This window comes from Pempheris klunzingeri, chromosome 17 (genome assembly GCF_042242105.1).
Source record: "Pempheris klunzingeri isolate RE-2024b chromosome 17, fPemKlu1.hap1, whole genome shotgun sequence".
Taxonomy (NCBI): Eukaryota; Metazoa; Chordata; class Actinopteri; order Acropomatiformes; family Pempheridae; genus Pempheris; species Pempheris klunzingeri.
The window spans coordinates 16,808,134-16,826,015 of NC_092028.1; the positions used below are offsets into that span (position 1 = coordinate 16,808,134).

Consider the following 17,882-nt stretch of genomic DNA (forward strand, 5'->3'; position numbering starts at 1 on the left):
TAAGTAACTGACTGCAGGGTTGTTGGTTCAATCCCTGACTCCTTCTGACTCCTGACCACCTGTGTCACACTGCAGCACACTGAGGCCTCACCCAGCGTGTTTGGATGTACATTTAAATGGATGAATGCAAAGCAAACTGTTACTCGCTTTGGATATAAGTGCAACATTAACGCAGCCAGTTTTATCATTTCTTTTAATCAGCTTGTTGTTTTTTTAAGGGGATACAACTGATTTGGATATATTCACAAGAAGAATGAGGCTTAACTTATCCTATAACATTTATTCTGAAAGATAAGACAGGAAGTTGAGTTTTAATAGTTTATCTTCACACTGTCTCGGCAGATTTTCTATAATTTAGCGCAGTGAACGAGGCCAAAACAGCACCGCAAACCAGTCCAAACTGTGCGCACAGCCTGTGATATTAAAACAGATTTAGGAGGTGTGTGTGTGTGAGTGTGTGTGTGTGTGAGTGTGTGTGAGTGTGTAAGAGAGAGAGAGAGAGAGAGAGAGCCGCTGTGCGCTTGGATAGGATTTAATAAGGTGGTCTCCCTGTCAGACTCCAATTAATTTATCGGAGAGTAAAACAGTCACAGGGAGGGAGGACAGAGAGGAGTCAGTGTGGTCTGTGGCGGCTCCACAGAGCTGTCACTCTCTCCCCCTCTCTCTCTCTCTCTCTCTCTCTCCCTCTCTCTCTCTCGCTCTGTGTGTGTGTGTTTCTGTGTGTGTGCGAACAGGGATTATCAGTACGCACGTTATGCGGAGCGCAGTTTTGGTGATGCATTCAGTCGCGGGATGTGCAGCCGGGAGCTGTGAGCGCCAACCCGGACATTCAGCGGCATAATCAGCGTAACCACAGAAGATCCGGGCACCGAGTCTGCGCATCACTGGATTTAGACTCATTGAGTGTTTTTATTTATTTTGATAAACGCTCCTTCGTTGGCGCAGAGTGAAAGTCAAAGATGCGCACCGCCGAACAAAGGATTTAAGGGGAAAACGATCAAGAATCTCTTCCACATTTTACCCCTGACACCCCGGTGTGTTTGGTCGCCCTCGTTTTGACTTGTCAAGCCGCGGCATTCATGTCCTTTCTGTCGCCGAGGACAACGGACACGGGCTGAATAACGGGGCTCCTCTGGTTTCCAACCTGGAGCAGGAGGGATCATCTGGGCTGATTGCGCACGGGTCCATGTGGACGGAGAGAGAATACGCAAACACAGCGAGCGGAGCTCAGTCCGAAATGTGACATTTTTACTCTCGTATCCCGTCGTACCTGATACAATCTGCCTTCGTTCTCCATCGGATTTGTTTACATCGATTAAGGTACGTGCTGCTGTCCACGTAGCCCGTAGGATATTGATTAAGGCGAATGGGGGTAGGGGAGTGTGATATCCTTGTGGAAATAGGAAGGACTATTTTAGCTGAAGCTCCCACAGGGGACCTCGGTGTATTGTGAATGCATCTCTGGGTTTGCGCTGTAATAAGGCTGTTTCGGGGCTCATCACCACTGAGGTGGAAGTTGCATCACTGACAGCCCCCCTGGAGAAAAGCGATGCACCAAATGCAAAGGTGTGTGAAGCAGAGGACGCGCAGTGGTGTGAACATGTTGCAGGAAAGCACATTTACGCACAGGGCATGTTGCTGAGGCTTGTATTTACACACAAGGCTCGGCACACACGGCCTTGACCTCAAGGGGCATTAGACAAAACCACGTTAAGCTGAACTACAGACATGGAGGACTTTGACCTGTGTGTAATTCAAAGAGTGCTTGGCTGTGGCTCATTTTTTCTCACGAGGATGAAAACGTCGCTCAATACATACAAAACAATACATTGGGATATTTTAGCAGCATCAATCACTCCTCCATTCTTTAGTTTAGAGGTTAGACACACACTCTCTCTCATTCTCTCTCTCACACACACACACCTCAGTAACAATGGTCTTACTGCTGCTCCCTCAAACAAACACACTCTTCTGGAAAACCCCCAGGGACCCTGCTATGTGGCCGGTATTGTTAAGAGAGGGGGGGTGCTGGAAAAAGAAAAGAAAAAAGAGCATTCTCTAAATGTGTGTTTGCATTAAGCAGCTCCTTAGGTCAGCTAAAAACCAGGGGTGTCCCCCTTTAGGAGACGTGTCCTTCCCACGCAGGCCTCAGAAACAAGAGACAGGGACCTGAATGGATGTCTAATTCGGCAAGAAACTGCACTTAAATACCCACTTGATTCCCATTTGACTTAGAAAGTTTTGATGGCAATGGAAGTCAGTGTATGGATCGGCTCTTTGAAGGTGAATAGATTGATGGTGCAAGAGCCTGGAGCCTCTGTCAGCGCAGTACTTGTGTACTCAGAAAGCTCCCGGGCCTATTTTGGAGTGTTCTGTTTTCCATCACTAATCAATATTCAGCAGAGTGGAGCTGTTTATTCTCAGGCTGCGCTCTCATGAGTTAGTTAGCTCCCTCATGGGAAAAGAGGATGCTACAATATCTCCTCGGGGCTGATGCCATATGTACCTTGTTTGGATGATTGTGTGTGTGGGGCCTCTATGTACACATGACACAGCTGAGTGTATGAGCTGTTCATATACATGTGCACTGCTTCTCCTTTCATATGTGCATTTGCCCTCACGTACCCACCCCTCCTCCCCTCACACACACACACACACACGCACACACGCACACACACACACACACACACACACACACACACACAAACACACTCACACACGCTCCAGGCTCAAGGCTCGCTCCAATTCTTCCTTCGCACATCCGGCTGTTCCTTGTTCATCCTGCTCCACTGATCTCTATCGCACTCTCTAACCAGATCTGATCTCTGTGGGCTCCTGTGATCAACCCCTCGTTCATCGCACCGCACATCCCGTCACTTTATTTATAATGGAAGATGCTTACTGATATCACAAGGGAGCAGAGCACATGACACAGGCATGTGGAAAGCTGCGGCTCTAGTTTCAGGGTGCGTGTTTGGGTTTGGGATGCCTTCACATCTCACCAATCACCCCCTTCATCGGTTGTTGTTGTTGTTCTAGGACGAGGAAGAGGAGGAGGAGGGAGAAGAAAAGGGAGTGGAGGGAGGGGTGTAAGGCACTGGGGCTGTTAATTGTTAAGTCAATTAGCATATGGTCTCACTGTGAGCCCAGTCACATGTTAATGAGGCCTAATTAGGATGGCTAGGGGTGTTTGAAGAGGCTGGGGAAAATACTTTCACTGTCAGTTTCTTCATGCCGACACCCAGGAGGCCTGTGCACTGAATGGACCACTTTTTCTGTCTCGCCATTCAATATCTTTCCTTGCCATTCGTCTCCTGTCATTTGTGGGTCTATTTTTTTCCTAAAACTTGTCCTCATCAACCTCTTCTCAATATTTTAGCACACCCATAATTCACACCTTGACGTTTACTGCATCTCCGACCGTCTCTCTCCATCTTCATCCCCTTTTATCCCCATCTTTTTATCTGCTGCTACCAGCTGCGAAGGATTGGTGACGTTACTTGGGAGGCTTACAGATGTGCGCAGATTGGAGACAAAGTCAGACGGATTCGATTGTGCGTTGCAGTTTATGGTTATTGTGCATTTTATTGTGCAGTAGGAAGTTGTATGGGTTTCCAGTGGAGAGCTAAATGCATTTGTTAATGAAAAAGTCTGATTGCTGAATCCATCAAAACCAAAAAAAAGTCATGTACGGGCAGGAACACGCAGCTACAACAAATATCTTGTCAGAACATAAAAAAAACACAGCAAACTTGTAGTAAAAGTTCACTGTGTGTGTTGCGGTATAGCTGTGATGCCAATTCTGTTAATTTCAGTAAACTTGCACCAGAGATGATTCTCAAAGTGCCCACTTGGAAATTTCATGTAAATTGGCCACACTTTAGCAATGTTCTGCGTAGGAGGGATTCTGGCTCCAGCTAAATGCAGGATTGATGAAGTTTTCTGTGGAAAGTCACAAGTTCAGTGATTACAACGGCCCTGTTTCCTGTCAAAAATCTCCCTGAATGAGAAAAAAGAGCTCCTATCTATGGTGGGTGAACATCCTCGCTAAAAGTTTGTCCACATTAAGCTGGTTAACTGAAAAAAAACACCTTTTTCTCTTCACTCCAACCCTCTGTCAGTTTTTCCAACTCAAAAATAAGGATAAATGTTAAAATGTCAGCTTAGTGATGTGAGAAACTCACATGTAAAACCAAGCAAGACAGAGATTTGCCAGCCAAACAGCTGGTCAAAGAGACACATGACTCAGAGAAGAAAGACATATGAATAGAATATATCTAATACCTCAGGTAAGATAGACAGATAATAGTTACTTCTGTGACATTTCCAGCATTTCCTTTCCTTTCTGGACATCATTTCAGGCCCGATTTTAGCTCTTGGAGCAACTTCAAGCCAGTTATTATCACTCAAGCACTAGCGAGCTTAAGACGGGAGCTACAGCTGATAAAAGACCAGCCTAAGTTGCCTCAGAAGACAAACATAGCTATTAGATAGAATATACAAGCTTATTTAGAGGCACAGATGTGTTTTTAATCCAAAGTAAATCTCATGCAGGACATCCAGACAGCCCGGGTTAATTTAACACGACTGATATCTAAGGCCTTATGTAATCCTAGCAACTGATGTAAGATGTAAATTTATGCGCTGTCAGAAAAGGAGAGGTCTATTTGTGTTGGAGGAGACAGTGGATGGCGTCACCAACAAGCAGATGCTAGCACAGGTCCTGCAAACGACCTGCTCACCTTAACAGCTGGATCTGTGTGTTTCCAGCCATATATCTACACACACACACACACACACTCAGACACACACATTTTCTCCATTATAGTCCCAGTGGTCTGACTAAAACTGTAGTAGAGCAAAAAAAATGAATTAAAGCGAGTCGTCAAAATGTAATAATCCTCCCAGTTATCACCATGGTAATTAGACAGCATCTGGTTGTGTGCTACGTCTGGTAATTACAGGAGGAGGTAATTGTTCGGGACAGCTCGCTAGATTTCCCCGTCCCTGCCTATCCACAGACCGGAGCAGGTTTGAAGGACTGCAGTGCTGCACATTTGCACTCTCACGGCTGTATTCCTGTTGTGTGTTAAACAGCAGCGCTATAAGGAATGCATGCTGCATATTTCCCACATTCAGCTTTGTGTGAGAATGTGGTGCCATCACACACACACACACACACACATGCATAATACATGCCACCATGTTATATTTACATGCAAATAGAGGGAGCGCACATGGGCACGATGCCAGCCGGTCTATACGTGTGAGAGTGACACGTGCAGCATGAATGCGTGTAACCCCGCGACGAGCAGCATACAAAACTAAGATGGACCTCCGGGTGCCAGCAGGCTGCTTGGCACTGAGGAAGATGATGCCCGAGAAACAGCAGCCATGCAGCAGAGCTGGCAGGGGCTGGATCCTTCCCCAGTTACATAAGATACACAGCGAGAATAAAAGCATGGGGGAGGAGGAGGAGGAGGAAGGGGCACAAGGAGGAGAGTAGGAGAAGCCAAAATGGAAGGAAGAGGGGTTTTTTTTATGTTGTGATTAGATGGTTGGGGTGAAAAGAGGGAGAAAAATGTGGGGAGAGGAGGTGTGTGAGGCGCATCTTTCACAGCAAATCTTCAAATGTAGCAGAGGGATGAGACCGCTCCGGCAGCTCTGGAGGAGAGGTGGCATTGAAATGCGACAGAATGGAGGATTTTAAATGGAGGGGAGGACAGAAATGGCTGCATGGAGCGGGAGTGACAGAGAGAGAAACATGTCATGAAAGATGGGAGGGACAGGAGGGGAGGGGAGGGGAGGATGAGACGGCGGCAGCATCCTCTGTGTTGCACAAAGTGGAAGGCCGAGGGCTCTCTCTCTATTTTCTCTCTCTCTCTCTTTCCACATGATTCATATTAGTGAGAAGCAGGGAAGAGGACTCAAGTGTGCAGCATGTGCGCTGTAGGTGTGTGTTATGTGCATGTTTGCATGAGCATTGGTGACTTTGCACATGTGTGTGTGTGTGTGTGTGTGTGGCCACTGGCAGCCCTCTGTGAGCATCCTGCCGCTTTCAGCTCACCAGTCTGCCAAGTCACACTCAAAAAGCAGCCAGAGCAACCATCTGTGCAAGAGGGAGTGACCGAGTGAGAGGGTGAGTGAATGAAAAGGTGGTCACTCGCAGGGATACAGGCACAGAGTGTCTGCTGTGCTGTGAGTGTGCACTGTGTCTCGACTGTGTGGTTTTACAGGCTCTGTCATTATGAAGAGACAAAAGAAGGTGGTAAAGAAAGACAAAAAGAAAAAGACAGAGGAGGAGCAGCCTGCTTGGCTTGTTGAGGATCACTGAGCCTTTCTCTCTTTGTCTCCCCTCCCTTTTGTTTTATTCCTGTCATTTAGAGACGGGGCGTGAACATGCTTATCAGGGGCTCACTAGAAAAACAACATAATGTCAGGAGAGAGCATGAGTTTATCTGGGAGAGTGTGTGTTTGTGTGTGTTTTTGTGCCACTTGTTGGTGTTTGTGCATGCGTGTGTGTGGAAAACTCTGTTTTCGTATGTGTTTTGGTGACTCATCCCTCTATAACCACTGATTGATGTTAATGTGGACCAATAATAACCAGCGGCTGTGAGCTGCTGCAACAAGAAGGGAAGGAGGCGACAGGAAACAACAGGCGGGAATAATGGCAGGAAGTGAGGGAGCGAAAAAATTTTTAGTAATGAGGAGGCGTGAGGAGGAAGTTGGAGGGTGTAAATCTCTGAAGGATACACCAAAGAGCTCTAAATAAATGAATATGCACAAACACGCTCACATATATATATGCACACATGCATCTCTCACTGTTAAGGCCTCTTGGGTCTCACAGAAATAAATAAGGATATTTTTACAAGTCGTAAACAACCGCTGCCTTAAAAATATCTCCGCTATCTTTTCAAATGGATATTAGGACAGACACATCAAAAGTGGATGGATACAATATCTGTTTGTACATGTGCATGTTTGGGGAAGATTGAACCACTTGTGTTGATAGAGAATCCCTGCAGCCAATCTTGGAACATGCATTGTTTGCTCATTAATAATGCTAATTATGCTATTAATAGTAAACACAACCCTTTTTGATTGAAACAACCTTTCCAGATTTCAGTAACATGGAGTCATGGACAGAGATTTTACACCAAAATATTGTTAAGAAGTTGTTAATAAGTTTACTGTCATAACCTCGTGGGAAAGCAGCGATGACGCAGGTATCCAGATATGAAAGTGTGGGTGAAAATGTACTAATACCTAAAAAACGGAACTGTCTGAAAAACTACTGGCTCCGTTTTTCAGTAGACTTGGTGGAAGGAAACAAGTGATAGTATTGATCACACTGTGACACTGCTGTCCAGTGAATGGTGTGATGCAGAACATATATTGAAACATTTGACATAATTCTATAATAATGATAATAGGAAACATACCCAGACACACTGTATACGACTAATGACCCCTGTGGAGGTCTGCGCTCTCTGAGTGCCCCTCTAGTTACTAATGCCTTCATGTAACATTTTACTTTTAGTTACTTTACTTTTACTTTTAGTTGGATGAAGTGGAGCTCATTTTAAACTGTGTGACATTAAGCAGCAACTAATCATTATTTTGGATTAATATGCTGATTATATTTGCGATTCATCATTAACAAGCGCATTAACAAGTGACAACTTCAAATTGTTTGTTTTGTCAAACCGATCCAAATCTTCACTTTTGAGAAGCTGGAACTATGAAATGTTGACATTTTTTCTTGAAAAATGACTTGAGTTGCAAGGACACTTTCATTTTCATGCCAACTGACTAATCCATTAGTCGACTAATTATTTCAGCTCTAGATTTTGTACACATTGTTGGGTAGTTTAATCTATAACAGTGCACCACATCATTTGTTTTGTATGCAAAATCTTAATTTGTAAAGTAACAAGTAACAGTTACTGTCAAATAAATGCAAGGGAGTAAAACGTGAAGTATTTGCTTCTGAGATTTACTCAGTAGGAGTATAAAGCAGCATGAAATAAAAATACTCGGGTAAAGTGCCTCCACCGCCGTTGAAAAGTTACAAGTCAGATGCATTAAAGTGAGAAATCATACAATCACGAGCAGGTCTAGTCTGAGTCTATTTGCTGCAGCTCCACTAGACATCCTCCCACTTCTGTCCCCATTTTCCTCATGATACAATAAATCACGGTATCTAGGGGTCTGTCTCTTTCTCTGTCTGCCACATTTAATAAGCTACATGCTGGAAGGACTGTGTGTGACCCGTGGCTCTGGCTGGCGTGTATTTAAACCTACCACTCTCCCCTGACGGCCTGACCGTGTGACTCTCCTTGACTTACTGGCATGGAGAGAGAACACGGAGCTGGGGATATCCAGTGTCCTTTATGCGGTATGTAAATATTGTGGCACGGCCTATTTGTGGACACTGGGAGACATTTTTTGTGTCAAAACTACAGCGAGACTGAAGTCCTTGGAAATAAACAATCCAAAGTGTAGCTTCGAGCAAAGAGAGGCTGGAAAAGTGTGTGTGTTCTTTGTAAGAGGGGATTGTTTGACACGTTAATGTATGAGCCAGCTTGGAAAGAATTTCTGAAAGCTTAGCGATGTAGTGGAGAGACAGTTGACAGTAACCTGTGTGTGTGTGTGTGTGTGTGTGTGTGTGTGTGTGTGTGGTTTTGTGGTGGCTCTAATACAGATCAACCCCCTCATAAAACACACAGCCTGTCAGGTGAAATGACAGCACTGATCGTCCCAGCAAAGACCTCAATGAAATGAAAGAATGTGCATCTGTGTGTGCCTGAGTGTGCGTGCGGCTGTCTGACAGTTGTGTTGAATAAAGGAAAAGGTAGACTGAGACTTATTTTTTCTCGGGGACACAGATGTATAAGAGTGTTTGTGCTTGTGCTGGAGGCGCCGTGTATTTGTGTGCGCTGTATTATGCATTGTCTCACGCCTTGCTAGATGCCCTTAGATGCCTGATAGTGAGTAGAACTGCTTGTATGCACTAGTTCCCTTCTCCGTATCTCTGCTTTTTCATAAAAATATGCATGATGCTGCAGTTCTCCTGTCAGTGCTCCGACAGCCGGTTCACTGGACAAGACTGGACAAATAATACTCTTCAGAAGCATTGTGGGTGTAACTGAAGGCAGCTTATCTGGGCTGTTCTGGGTTTGTGGGTATTTTTCTGCCACGTGTATGTTGTTTATTTCAACCTTAAAGCCTTTAAAAGCTTCAAAAGAGGGCAGGGCCATAGGCTGCTATTGGTGAAACAGGATATGTGTGTGTTTTTGTGTGTTTGGAAAGGATTCAGTCATTCATCCTGCATGAACTACTGTCCTTTGTTTCCTCTCTAAAACACAGCAGTGGCTGATTGTCTGTATTGTCACTCACAGGCGGATGATTGCTGTGGGAATGACTGATTGCTCAGCTCTGTTGCGTTCCAAAAGTTTATGACCAGAATGACTCACTCCCTTTCTCTATCTCCCCCATTTCTCTCCATTCCTTTGGTTCTCTCTGTCACCTCTTCATCTCTCTCTCTGTCATCTGCTCTGTTGACCTCTCAGAGATGGCATTCCTCCCGGTCCTCCTCCTGCTGCTACTGACTGTTGCTCATCGTGCCACCAGTCAAGACTCTGAGGACTCTGAGGCTCTCCCAAGGGGCTGCGGCTGGGGCATTGTGCGCCCCTACACCCTCCTCTGTGACCTGGACTCCATATGGGGGGTGGCAGTGGAGTCAGTGGCTGCTGGTGGGGCGCTGACTGCCGTCTTGCTGGCCCTAGTCCTGCTGTGCCGTTTACACCACATCAGTGAGGCTGAGAAGCGCAGCGGCGTGGGACCCATCCTCCTGCTGCTTCTCGGCATCCTTGGCTTGTTCGGCCTGAGCTTTGCTTATCTAATCGAGCAGGATGAGTCTTTATGTTTGCTCCGTAGGGCTCTGTGGGGTCTCCTGTTTGCGGTCTGCTTCTCCTGCTTGCTGGTGCAGGGTGTCCGTCTGCGCAGGCTTGGCCGTGAGCGCCGGAGCCCTGGTGGCTGCGCCCTAACAGGCCTTGCGTTGGGTTTGAGTGCTGTGCAGGGCATCATCGCCGCTGAGTGGCTACTTCTGACCGTGCTGAGGGAGGGACGAGCTGCCTGTCAGTACCTGCCACTGGACTTCTCACTAGCCTGTAGCTACGTGCTAGCCCTCCTACTAGCCGCGCTGACTGCTGCGTCCCTGGCCCTGTGTGGGAAGACACGTCAGTGGCGCTGCAACGCCGTCTGGCTGCTGGTGACCTGCCTGCTGTCGCTGCTGCTGTGGGTGGCCTGGGTGGGCTTCTATCTGTACGGCAACGCTTGGCTGGGGAGGTCCCCAGACTGGAATGACCCGGCACTGGCTATCGCTTTAGTGGCTCAGGGATGGCTGCTGCTGATCTTCCACGCCATTCCTGAATCCCATATCTGCCTGAGACCCCCTCCACAGCCCACCGCCCCGGATTACTTTGACACCTCCCAGAATTCAACGCGTATGAGGGAGACCAGCTTCGACGAAGACATCCCTCTCTCTCACAGGCAGTTTGTGGAGAACCAGGGCTACGGATACAATGACGAGAACACTGCAGGTACAGTACAATCCAATATTTTAGAGTAGACAGGCGTAATTTATGCAGATAGGCTGTAGGTGTAATGTAGGCCAGAGTGAGTAATAGAGCACCAGGAAAGATTTGCATGCATTGCTAGAAATAAGTACTGGAGGAAATTTCTGTGGTGCAGGATTACACAGCAAGTGTTTCTTCTTCAAGAGAAAAAGCGATACGATGACTCACACTAACTAATCTCTGTCCTCCTCTACGCCTATTCCGTGCCAGGCTTGAGGAGTGGTGGCGGCGCCGGGCAACATAACAGCAACACCGGCGCCAGGCCCAGCGCTCCTTTCCGCAGCAACGTCTACCAGCCCACCGAGATGACCATGATCCTGAACGGGGGAGCGGTGAGTACATCCTCCCAGTCACAGGTACACGCCGCTTACATGCCGCTCTCTCATTCGACCACGCCGACAAGACTGCATGCACATTTGTGCGTTCCAGACCGTACGTCATTGCACAAGAATGAGGGAGAGGTGTGAGGGTGTGTGTGCATTATCAGTTTGTGGGTGCATGGTCATGTGCCTGTGTGTATTGTATTTTGTGAGCACATGCATGGATGGGTTTGTCACAAATGGTCACTCATCTGAGATTGATTTGTGTGTGGCTGAGTGTGTGAGCTTCCATGTGCTCCTGTGTGTGTAAATAAGCCGCAATGCTATCTGTCCACTGAGTGATGCGCCTGTCTGGCAGCCTGTCACCCCCTTCATTATGCAGGATGAATGGGCTCTCTGGCTGGCACAGGTGAACTTATTTCCAGCCAGTGTGTTATGAATTAAGCCTGCCACACAACAGCACAACACACCACCTCACACACCACTGCAGGCTAAAACGCTGAAGCAACGCTTTACTGACTAAAAGATCATTTGTAGTCGACTATTCCTAGAGATCGCAGCTAGGCCTGCTGATTTAGCTGGCAAAGGGAGTGCAGAGACTTGTCCTGTAGCTGCCGAGCATAAAAATGTACATAGCATGCTTAATACTAAAAGGGAAGTGCTTTTCATGAGCCATAATAGATATTAGATGAGAAAGTGACAGATAGCAACTTAAAAGGAAAAAAGGACATTTGAAAGTTGAAAGCACAGAACGGAATAGAAGAGATGGATAATGGTGAACAAGTGAGATTGAGTTAACTGATTAGTTGATGAGAAGATCAATACCACTCTCTCGTGTCTGTATGATAAATATAAAGCCAATACAAGAAGTTAGCTTAACTTAGCATAAGACAGGCTCTGTCCAAATGAATGCCCACCACACACAAGATGGCATTTTTAAACTTTGGGTTTTGTGCAGATTGAACAAATAATGTCTAATGATGCTAATTAGTGTTAAATGTGATTTTCTTACCTTTGGACAGAGCCAGGCGAGCTTTCAGTCTTTGTGCTGCCGGGTGTAGCTTCATATTCACTGTACAAACGTGACAGTGGTGTCGATCTTTGCATCTAACTCTGTAAGAAAGGGAATAAGCTTAGTTCCCAAAATGTCAAACTATTTCTTTTGAAAATGCACCGTGTAAAGGATTTTAACTTTAAAGGTGGTGAGAGTTGGGCCAGGTCTTTTATCTTCTGGAGGTTTCTTTGCCCCATCATTTGGGACAGTTCAGCTACCAGATAACACAAGAGGGTTTGTGTTAAAGTTAAAGATTCAGATTTGTAGACAAGCATGAGTACTTATTGCAAATGAGGCCTGTACAGCTACTGTATGCACGTGTGTAAAGATATATGTGTGAATATGTGATCAAATCCAGATTGTTTGACATTTACAAACTGAATTTTTCTTTCTACAGGTGCCCTCTGCCCCTCCAACCTACACAGGGAGGCAGCTGTGGTGAATGAGAGGACTGGAAAGAAGAGAAGTGTGGTAGAAAATGAAGAGAAGAAGAGGATGGAGAGGGTGAGGAGGGAGGGGTCAGGGACGAGGGTCCCAGCTGGTTGAATTGGACTCAAAACATGGATGCCATGGAGGCCCTTTCACTCTGTGTACAGACTTAAACACTGACTGTGTGCCAATCAACTATTGTGTGAGTGTGTGAGAGACTGAGAGAAAGTAGGGTATGGAGGACAGAGCTAAAGCTCTTCTAGCACACTAATCTCTGTAGAAGGGTTGAAAAAACTCAAAATGTGACCAGCTAGTAGCGAAACAAAACACACGCTGACTCTGATCAGAAATATCAACATGCAGTATTCTTTTTCTTTTCGTTTCATTTGCTCCCCTGAGACTACAGCACTGTAAGCATCCTTGAAAACTGTGAAATCTGTCACTTTTTCCTGCTCTCTCTCTCTCGTCCTGTCAGTCAGGATGTCTTGTCACAATGCTGGCGCTCAAGTGGAAAACATTTGGCTCTGTCCTCCATCCATGGCGTAGGTGAAGACAGAGCACATGGGCAACTGTACAGCTCGAGCACCGCCCTCTTAAAAAGAATCCAGCCTCTGTGGGTGTGTATGTAGAGTACGTGAGAGGAAAACGTGTGTGTGTTTACTCCCTACATCTACATCTCTACCACTCCGGCAAACCTTCCCTCTCCAGACTGTTACCCCTCGGCTTCAGCCATCCTTCCTCCCTCTCTATCTCTGTTGCCGGTTTGCATTTCTCTGCACCGTCTGTGAATATAACACGTAACTGTTCTCGCCTTGCCACATCCTCCCACCTGCATGGACACTTTGCAAAATGTGAAACAAACTGTGAAGCCCGTACTCGGAAAAGAAGTTCCCAGCGACCACACATGCAACAAAAGCAGCCTGAACAGAGGGATGACAAGCTGCTAATGAACTGCTGTTAGATATATATAAATATATATATATATATATATGAGACAGAGTAGAGAGGATTCTGATTGGATGTGGAAGGCGTCAGTCATCAGTGGGGAGGCGCTGCTTCATGAATCTAGGTCAGACTACTGTGTGCTGCTCTCCCACATCTCCGGTGGCCACTGGCGGTTTGAACCAGCCAGGAGAAACTGTCACTTTATATCAGCAGGAAACGGAGCGAGGAAATGAAACGGTCTCCTGTTCTTAGGTCCTCTATCTGTGTTTATGTGTGCGCGTACGTGAGTGTTGTGATTTTATGAGTGTCGGGGAAATTTCAAAGTCAGGGGTGCTTTCTGGTGCTAAATATTCCTCCACACGACTTCCCAGTGAGGCACAGAAGGACAGGAACAACACCGATGCAGATACAGTAGCCAAACTGTGAGTGACAGGGTATATATAGAGCTGCGGCTGGCGTGTGGAGATATCCCAGAACCTTAGAAAGATCAGATTGACAGTGCAAGGTAGAGCGAGGGAGATCAAATGTAAGAGGAGGAGCGGGGAGGAAGGAGATGAGGAGAGAAGGTCCGAGGGGAGTCGGTGCGACAGTGAAATCCCTGTGACTTCCTCCTGTGTGAGAAAATGGCTCCCTGGTCTGTCTGTGTGTGTGTGTTTTTTTTGATGTGATGTGGGGCTCTGCTCTATGTGCTTGTCTTCTTCATCTTGTGAAGCGTCTCTCCCTCCACCTCCTCCTCCTCCTCCTCCTCCTCCTTCTCCCCCTTCCTCATCCTCTCCCTGTCTCTCCGTGGTCGGCTATAGCTCGAGTCTCCGTGCCAAGACGGACTCTTGTTTCACCGGAGTCTCCGTTTCACGCCCTTTCCCTTCACCATGACACCAGCTCTCTCTCTCTCCACCTGAGAAGCTGTGTACATAGTAGTGCTGTAAAGCTTTGCTTGCTTGTTTACTTTTTTTTAACTGTAGGCTGAGTTTAGACACCAGTGTCATAAGACCCACTGGAGAACTGACTACTGCAAACTGTTTTTATCTGGGTTTTTTTCTAAAGAAAAAAAAAAACTGGTTTGCTTTCTGTTCATACATTTGCTTGTTGTTACATTATGCTTTTATTTTTCTCTTGCTTGTGTCTTTTATTTTTTAAACTAGCATTTTGGAACTGTTTTGCCAACACTAGATATACTTTTATTTTTTTGTTTGATCAATGTTCAAGAAGGAAATGATATTAATGAGTTGTCATTTACGTCGGTTGTACCTCCTGCGCAGTATTATCAGCCGGGACAGCGGTCCACTCTTTGCTGTAACAGTTATGGGGATAAAACGTTATCTTTGTTTTTTTCAGAAAAAAAGACAATAGCTGTGAATAACATTTGGCACTTCATGCAGTAAACAATGACTTATTCTGAGATACTTTTTGGGATAATTACAAAAAACAGCAGGGAGGGCTGGAAAAAAACCCAAACTTCAAGCCCGCCAACAGTCATTTTGGTGACCCCTGGTCTTAAAACAACCCTCGACTAAGAAGAGACTAAGAGTCAACCTTTGACTGCTGCTGTATGTTTCTGTCTCACCCACTGGCTATTCTAAAATAGGACAGGTACTAGGAGGCTAGGCTCTTTGCCCAAAGAGAGTGTGTCCTGCTACGTCAGGTTCTGTTTGGGCCGACCCTGGTCAGAAACAGGCGAGGGGCCCCAGACCTGTGCGTCGTAGCCCATGAAGAAGAACTGTCCTCAGGGTTTTGGATGGTCAGCAGTAACGAGACAAAGCTCTGGAGTCTTAACTCTCAGAGCGGAGGGGAAAGGTTTCAGTTCTTGTGATGAATTCACTCAATACAAAAAAAAAAAAGAATAATAACATGTGACTTTGTAGATTTTGCACTTGTCGACTACCTATCTGTGCATGCTTATCACCATTTCTACATGTAAGACCTTTCTCAGACGTACTTTTGAATACTAACTCTATTTATGTAAGGGTCATGTGACAGCAATCATACTTTCAGTGTATATCAAATGACACACTTAATGTCTGTGCTTTCTTAAACACTAAAGAGAGCTGGCTCTTGAGAAGCAAAGAGATTAAAGTCGGGGAAAAATGGTCCAAAATAGCACGATTCCCCAAAACGGAACAAAATGCCATCATCACCGGACCTAAGAATAACTTCCTCTGTTAGTTTGAAGACTTGGGGAGGGGCGGGGGGGAGAGAATCTTCTGACTGGTATCGTCTCTGTGTTTAAAATCAAATAGACTGTGGTGAAATTTGCACAAAACTTCTCTATGTTAAGTTTGTCATCCCTGGGCAGCCCACTGAGCACCCATCCTCCCTGGGTTTGACATGTCCTTGCCTGTCCTCTCCTGATTTGTCTTGCCTTCAGACTGTTCCAGCGGGGCAGCTGACAGGGGTGATATTGGTTTTCACAGCTGTGACTGTGCAGTGACGCAGCATGCCTATGTATAAAACTTTATTCCCCTGATTAGAAAAAGAAAAAAACAGTTAACTCTCTTGTTTCTGTAACTGAATCAGGAAAAAATAAGTTCAATAAAAGTGTCATGTTTGTAGTTAACTTTTAACTGAATGTGGTGTTTTTTCCAGCTGACATGTATGTGGTTGTGTTAAAATCAGTCGGAGTGATTTTTTTAAGGCAGATACCAATCAAAGAGCTTAAAAACCTGATGTAAGAGATATCGTCCCATGTTTGTTTTTTAACATAAAGCCACATCGATAAAGATCTCTTTAATTAGCCTATAAAAGACCAAGATATGCACTACAAGACAAGTCACATTTGAATAATAAACGCTCTGTTGGATAAACTATGTATTTGGGACACTGGTGTCTATTTATTGGTTTCAGTCAAAATCCCCATGAATGTCAAGAAATACAAGCAATTTTTTTCTTTATTTTGAAACAAACTAAATTATTAAAGAAACAGACACTTTCGGGGATTTGCTCATTATTTTTTTTCCCCCCAGAGCGTTAGATGAGAAGATGCCCTAGAGAGTTATCAATCCTTTCACTGATAAGAAAGAGAATAAGTGTATTTCCCAAAAGGTCAAATTTAATTAAAAGCAGCCATAATCAGAGCTTTTTTTTTACAATAACAGTGTATCAAGTGACAATGTGAAAACAACACGACAGTCGCAGAGAACATACAGAGAATTATCTCCTGAATCTGCAGCTCCTCTCGGCTTCACAGAGCTTCACAGTGAGTTTCAGCTCATTATATCTATTTTATTTTAGCTGTCCGGCTGCAACTTCACTGTTTTGTTTGACTCTCAACACTCTCACCACATCTTTTATGGACAAAATCTCTAAAAACCCACTGTACACTGTCTGCTCAGCACCAAACAGCAGACAGACGAGCTGGTGAACATAGTGCAGCATTACGCAACTAAAGAGCCAAATATTTCCCCCAGGAGTTGGTAAAGTCCAAAAACAGAGTCAAAAGAGAGTGAATATTGGACGTACATTTAATAAGTGGGTAGAAACATGACTGCAAAGGATTTATGTAGGAATCCAACTGTATGTTTTTCCTTCAATTCTAAAGGTCATGTAGTTTTACTGGGTTTTATTTTTAGTCGGTGGCTCATACACACCATAAAAATATAGTCAACCACATTTAATTTAGGCCCATAACATCCTACAAGTTTTAGAGGTTTGAGCAATGTTTGACATACTGTTTACATGGAACAGTACTCCCTCTAAACTCTGTGAGTAAACTCACGTCATATTCTACACTTCCACCTCCAGCCTGGACTCGCAGCCCACAGCCAGTTGTTTTCTGGCCTTGCTCTGACAGCCTGGTGCCCACTCCCTCCTGCCGCTGTGTTATCCAGTTTCAGTCAGGCCCGGTGCTGCCAGACTCTGTGGAGCTGGCTGCACTATCAGATGTCCCCAGAATGAAATGGGCTGTTTTATCACCTCACCCAGTGGCAGCTGTCTTCGAGGCATCTCCCAGACATACCTGCAAAGGAAGATACACGACCCTCCTCATGCCTCGCTGTGAGGCCTTGTGCATCAGTGACCGGGATAGTCAGGAAAGGCGTCCATCACGTGGCCGCCGCCTCGCTGCTCTGCAGAGGAGGGGTGACCGGAAGTATCCTCTCAGGTACGGAGGGCTCAAGGAGTGATGGAAATATGCCAGGAGTGCACTTTATTCTCTCCATTTAATTGACACACAGTCAGGAAAAGACAGTTAGGACTCACACAGACTTTTAAGTTGCCATGAAGGAGAGTAAAAATGTGCCGAGTCAGTTGAGCAGCATGCTGAATATTTTTTCCAAATCAAATTCATGAACTTTCCATGGCTGATATGTGACTTTTAAGATGACGTTTGATCGCTGCCAAGCACAAAAAAGACAGCTGAGGGCAGAAAGTTCATTCATTGTCATTCCACAACACAGGGTTGTGCATCGAGACGCAAGCTATAGTCCCGTTTGCTCAGAAAGAGGAGGATGAGTTTAAGCTGCAGAAGCTGTAGTGGTGCTGGAGTTAGCAAAATAT

General features: G+C 45.5%; 1 protein-coding gene across 1 annotated transcript; it reads left to right on the plus strand.

Moving 5' to 3' along the window:
* The first annotated feature begins 802 nt into the window (after positions 1 to 802).
* Positions 803 to 15,952, plus strand: gprc5ba (G protein-coupled receptor, class C, group 5, member Ba). Its single transcript, XM_070848290.1, has 4 exons — positions 803 to 1,320; positions 9,576 to 10,607; positions 10,854 to 10,975; positions 12,415 to 15,952. The coding sequence occupies exons 2-4, from the start codon at positions 9,578 to 9,580 to the stop codon at positions 12,457 to 12,459; spliced, it is 1,197 nt and encodes a 398-aa protein (XP_070704391.1). The 5' UTR covers positions 803 to 1,320; positions 9,576 to 9,577; the 3' UTR covers positions 12,460 to 15,952.
* The last annotated feature ends 1,930 nt before the right edge of the window (positions 15,953 to 17,882 follow it).

Coding starts and splice junctions, on each gene's coding strand:
- gprc5ba (XM_070848290.1), top strand. CDS start 9,578: ATGGCATTCCTCCCGGTCCTCCTCCTGCTGCTACTGACTGTTGCTCAT. Junction 10,608..10,853: donor CAATGACGAGAACACTGCAG/GTACAGTACAAT, acceptor ATTCCGTGCCAG/GCTTGAGGAGTGGTGGCGGC. Junction 10,976..12,414: donor TGATCCTGAACGGGGGAGCG/GTGAGTACATCC, acceptor TTCTTTCTACAG/GTGCCCTCTGCCCCTCCAAC.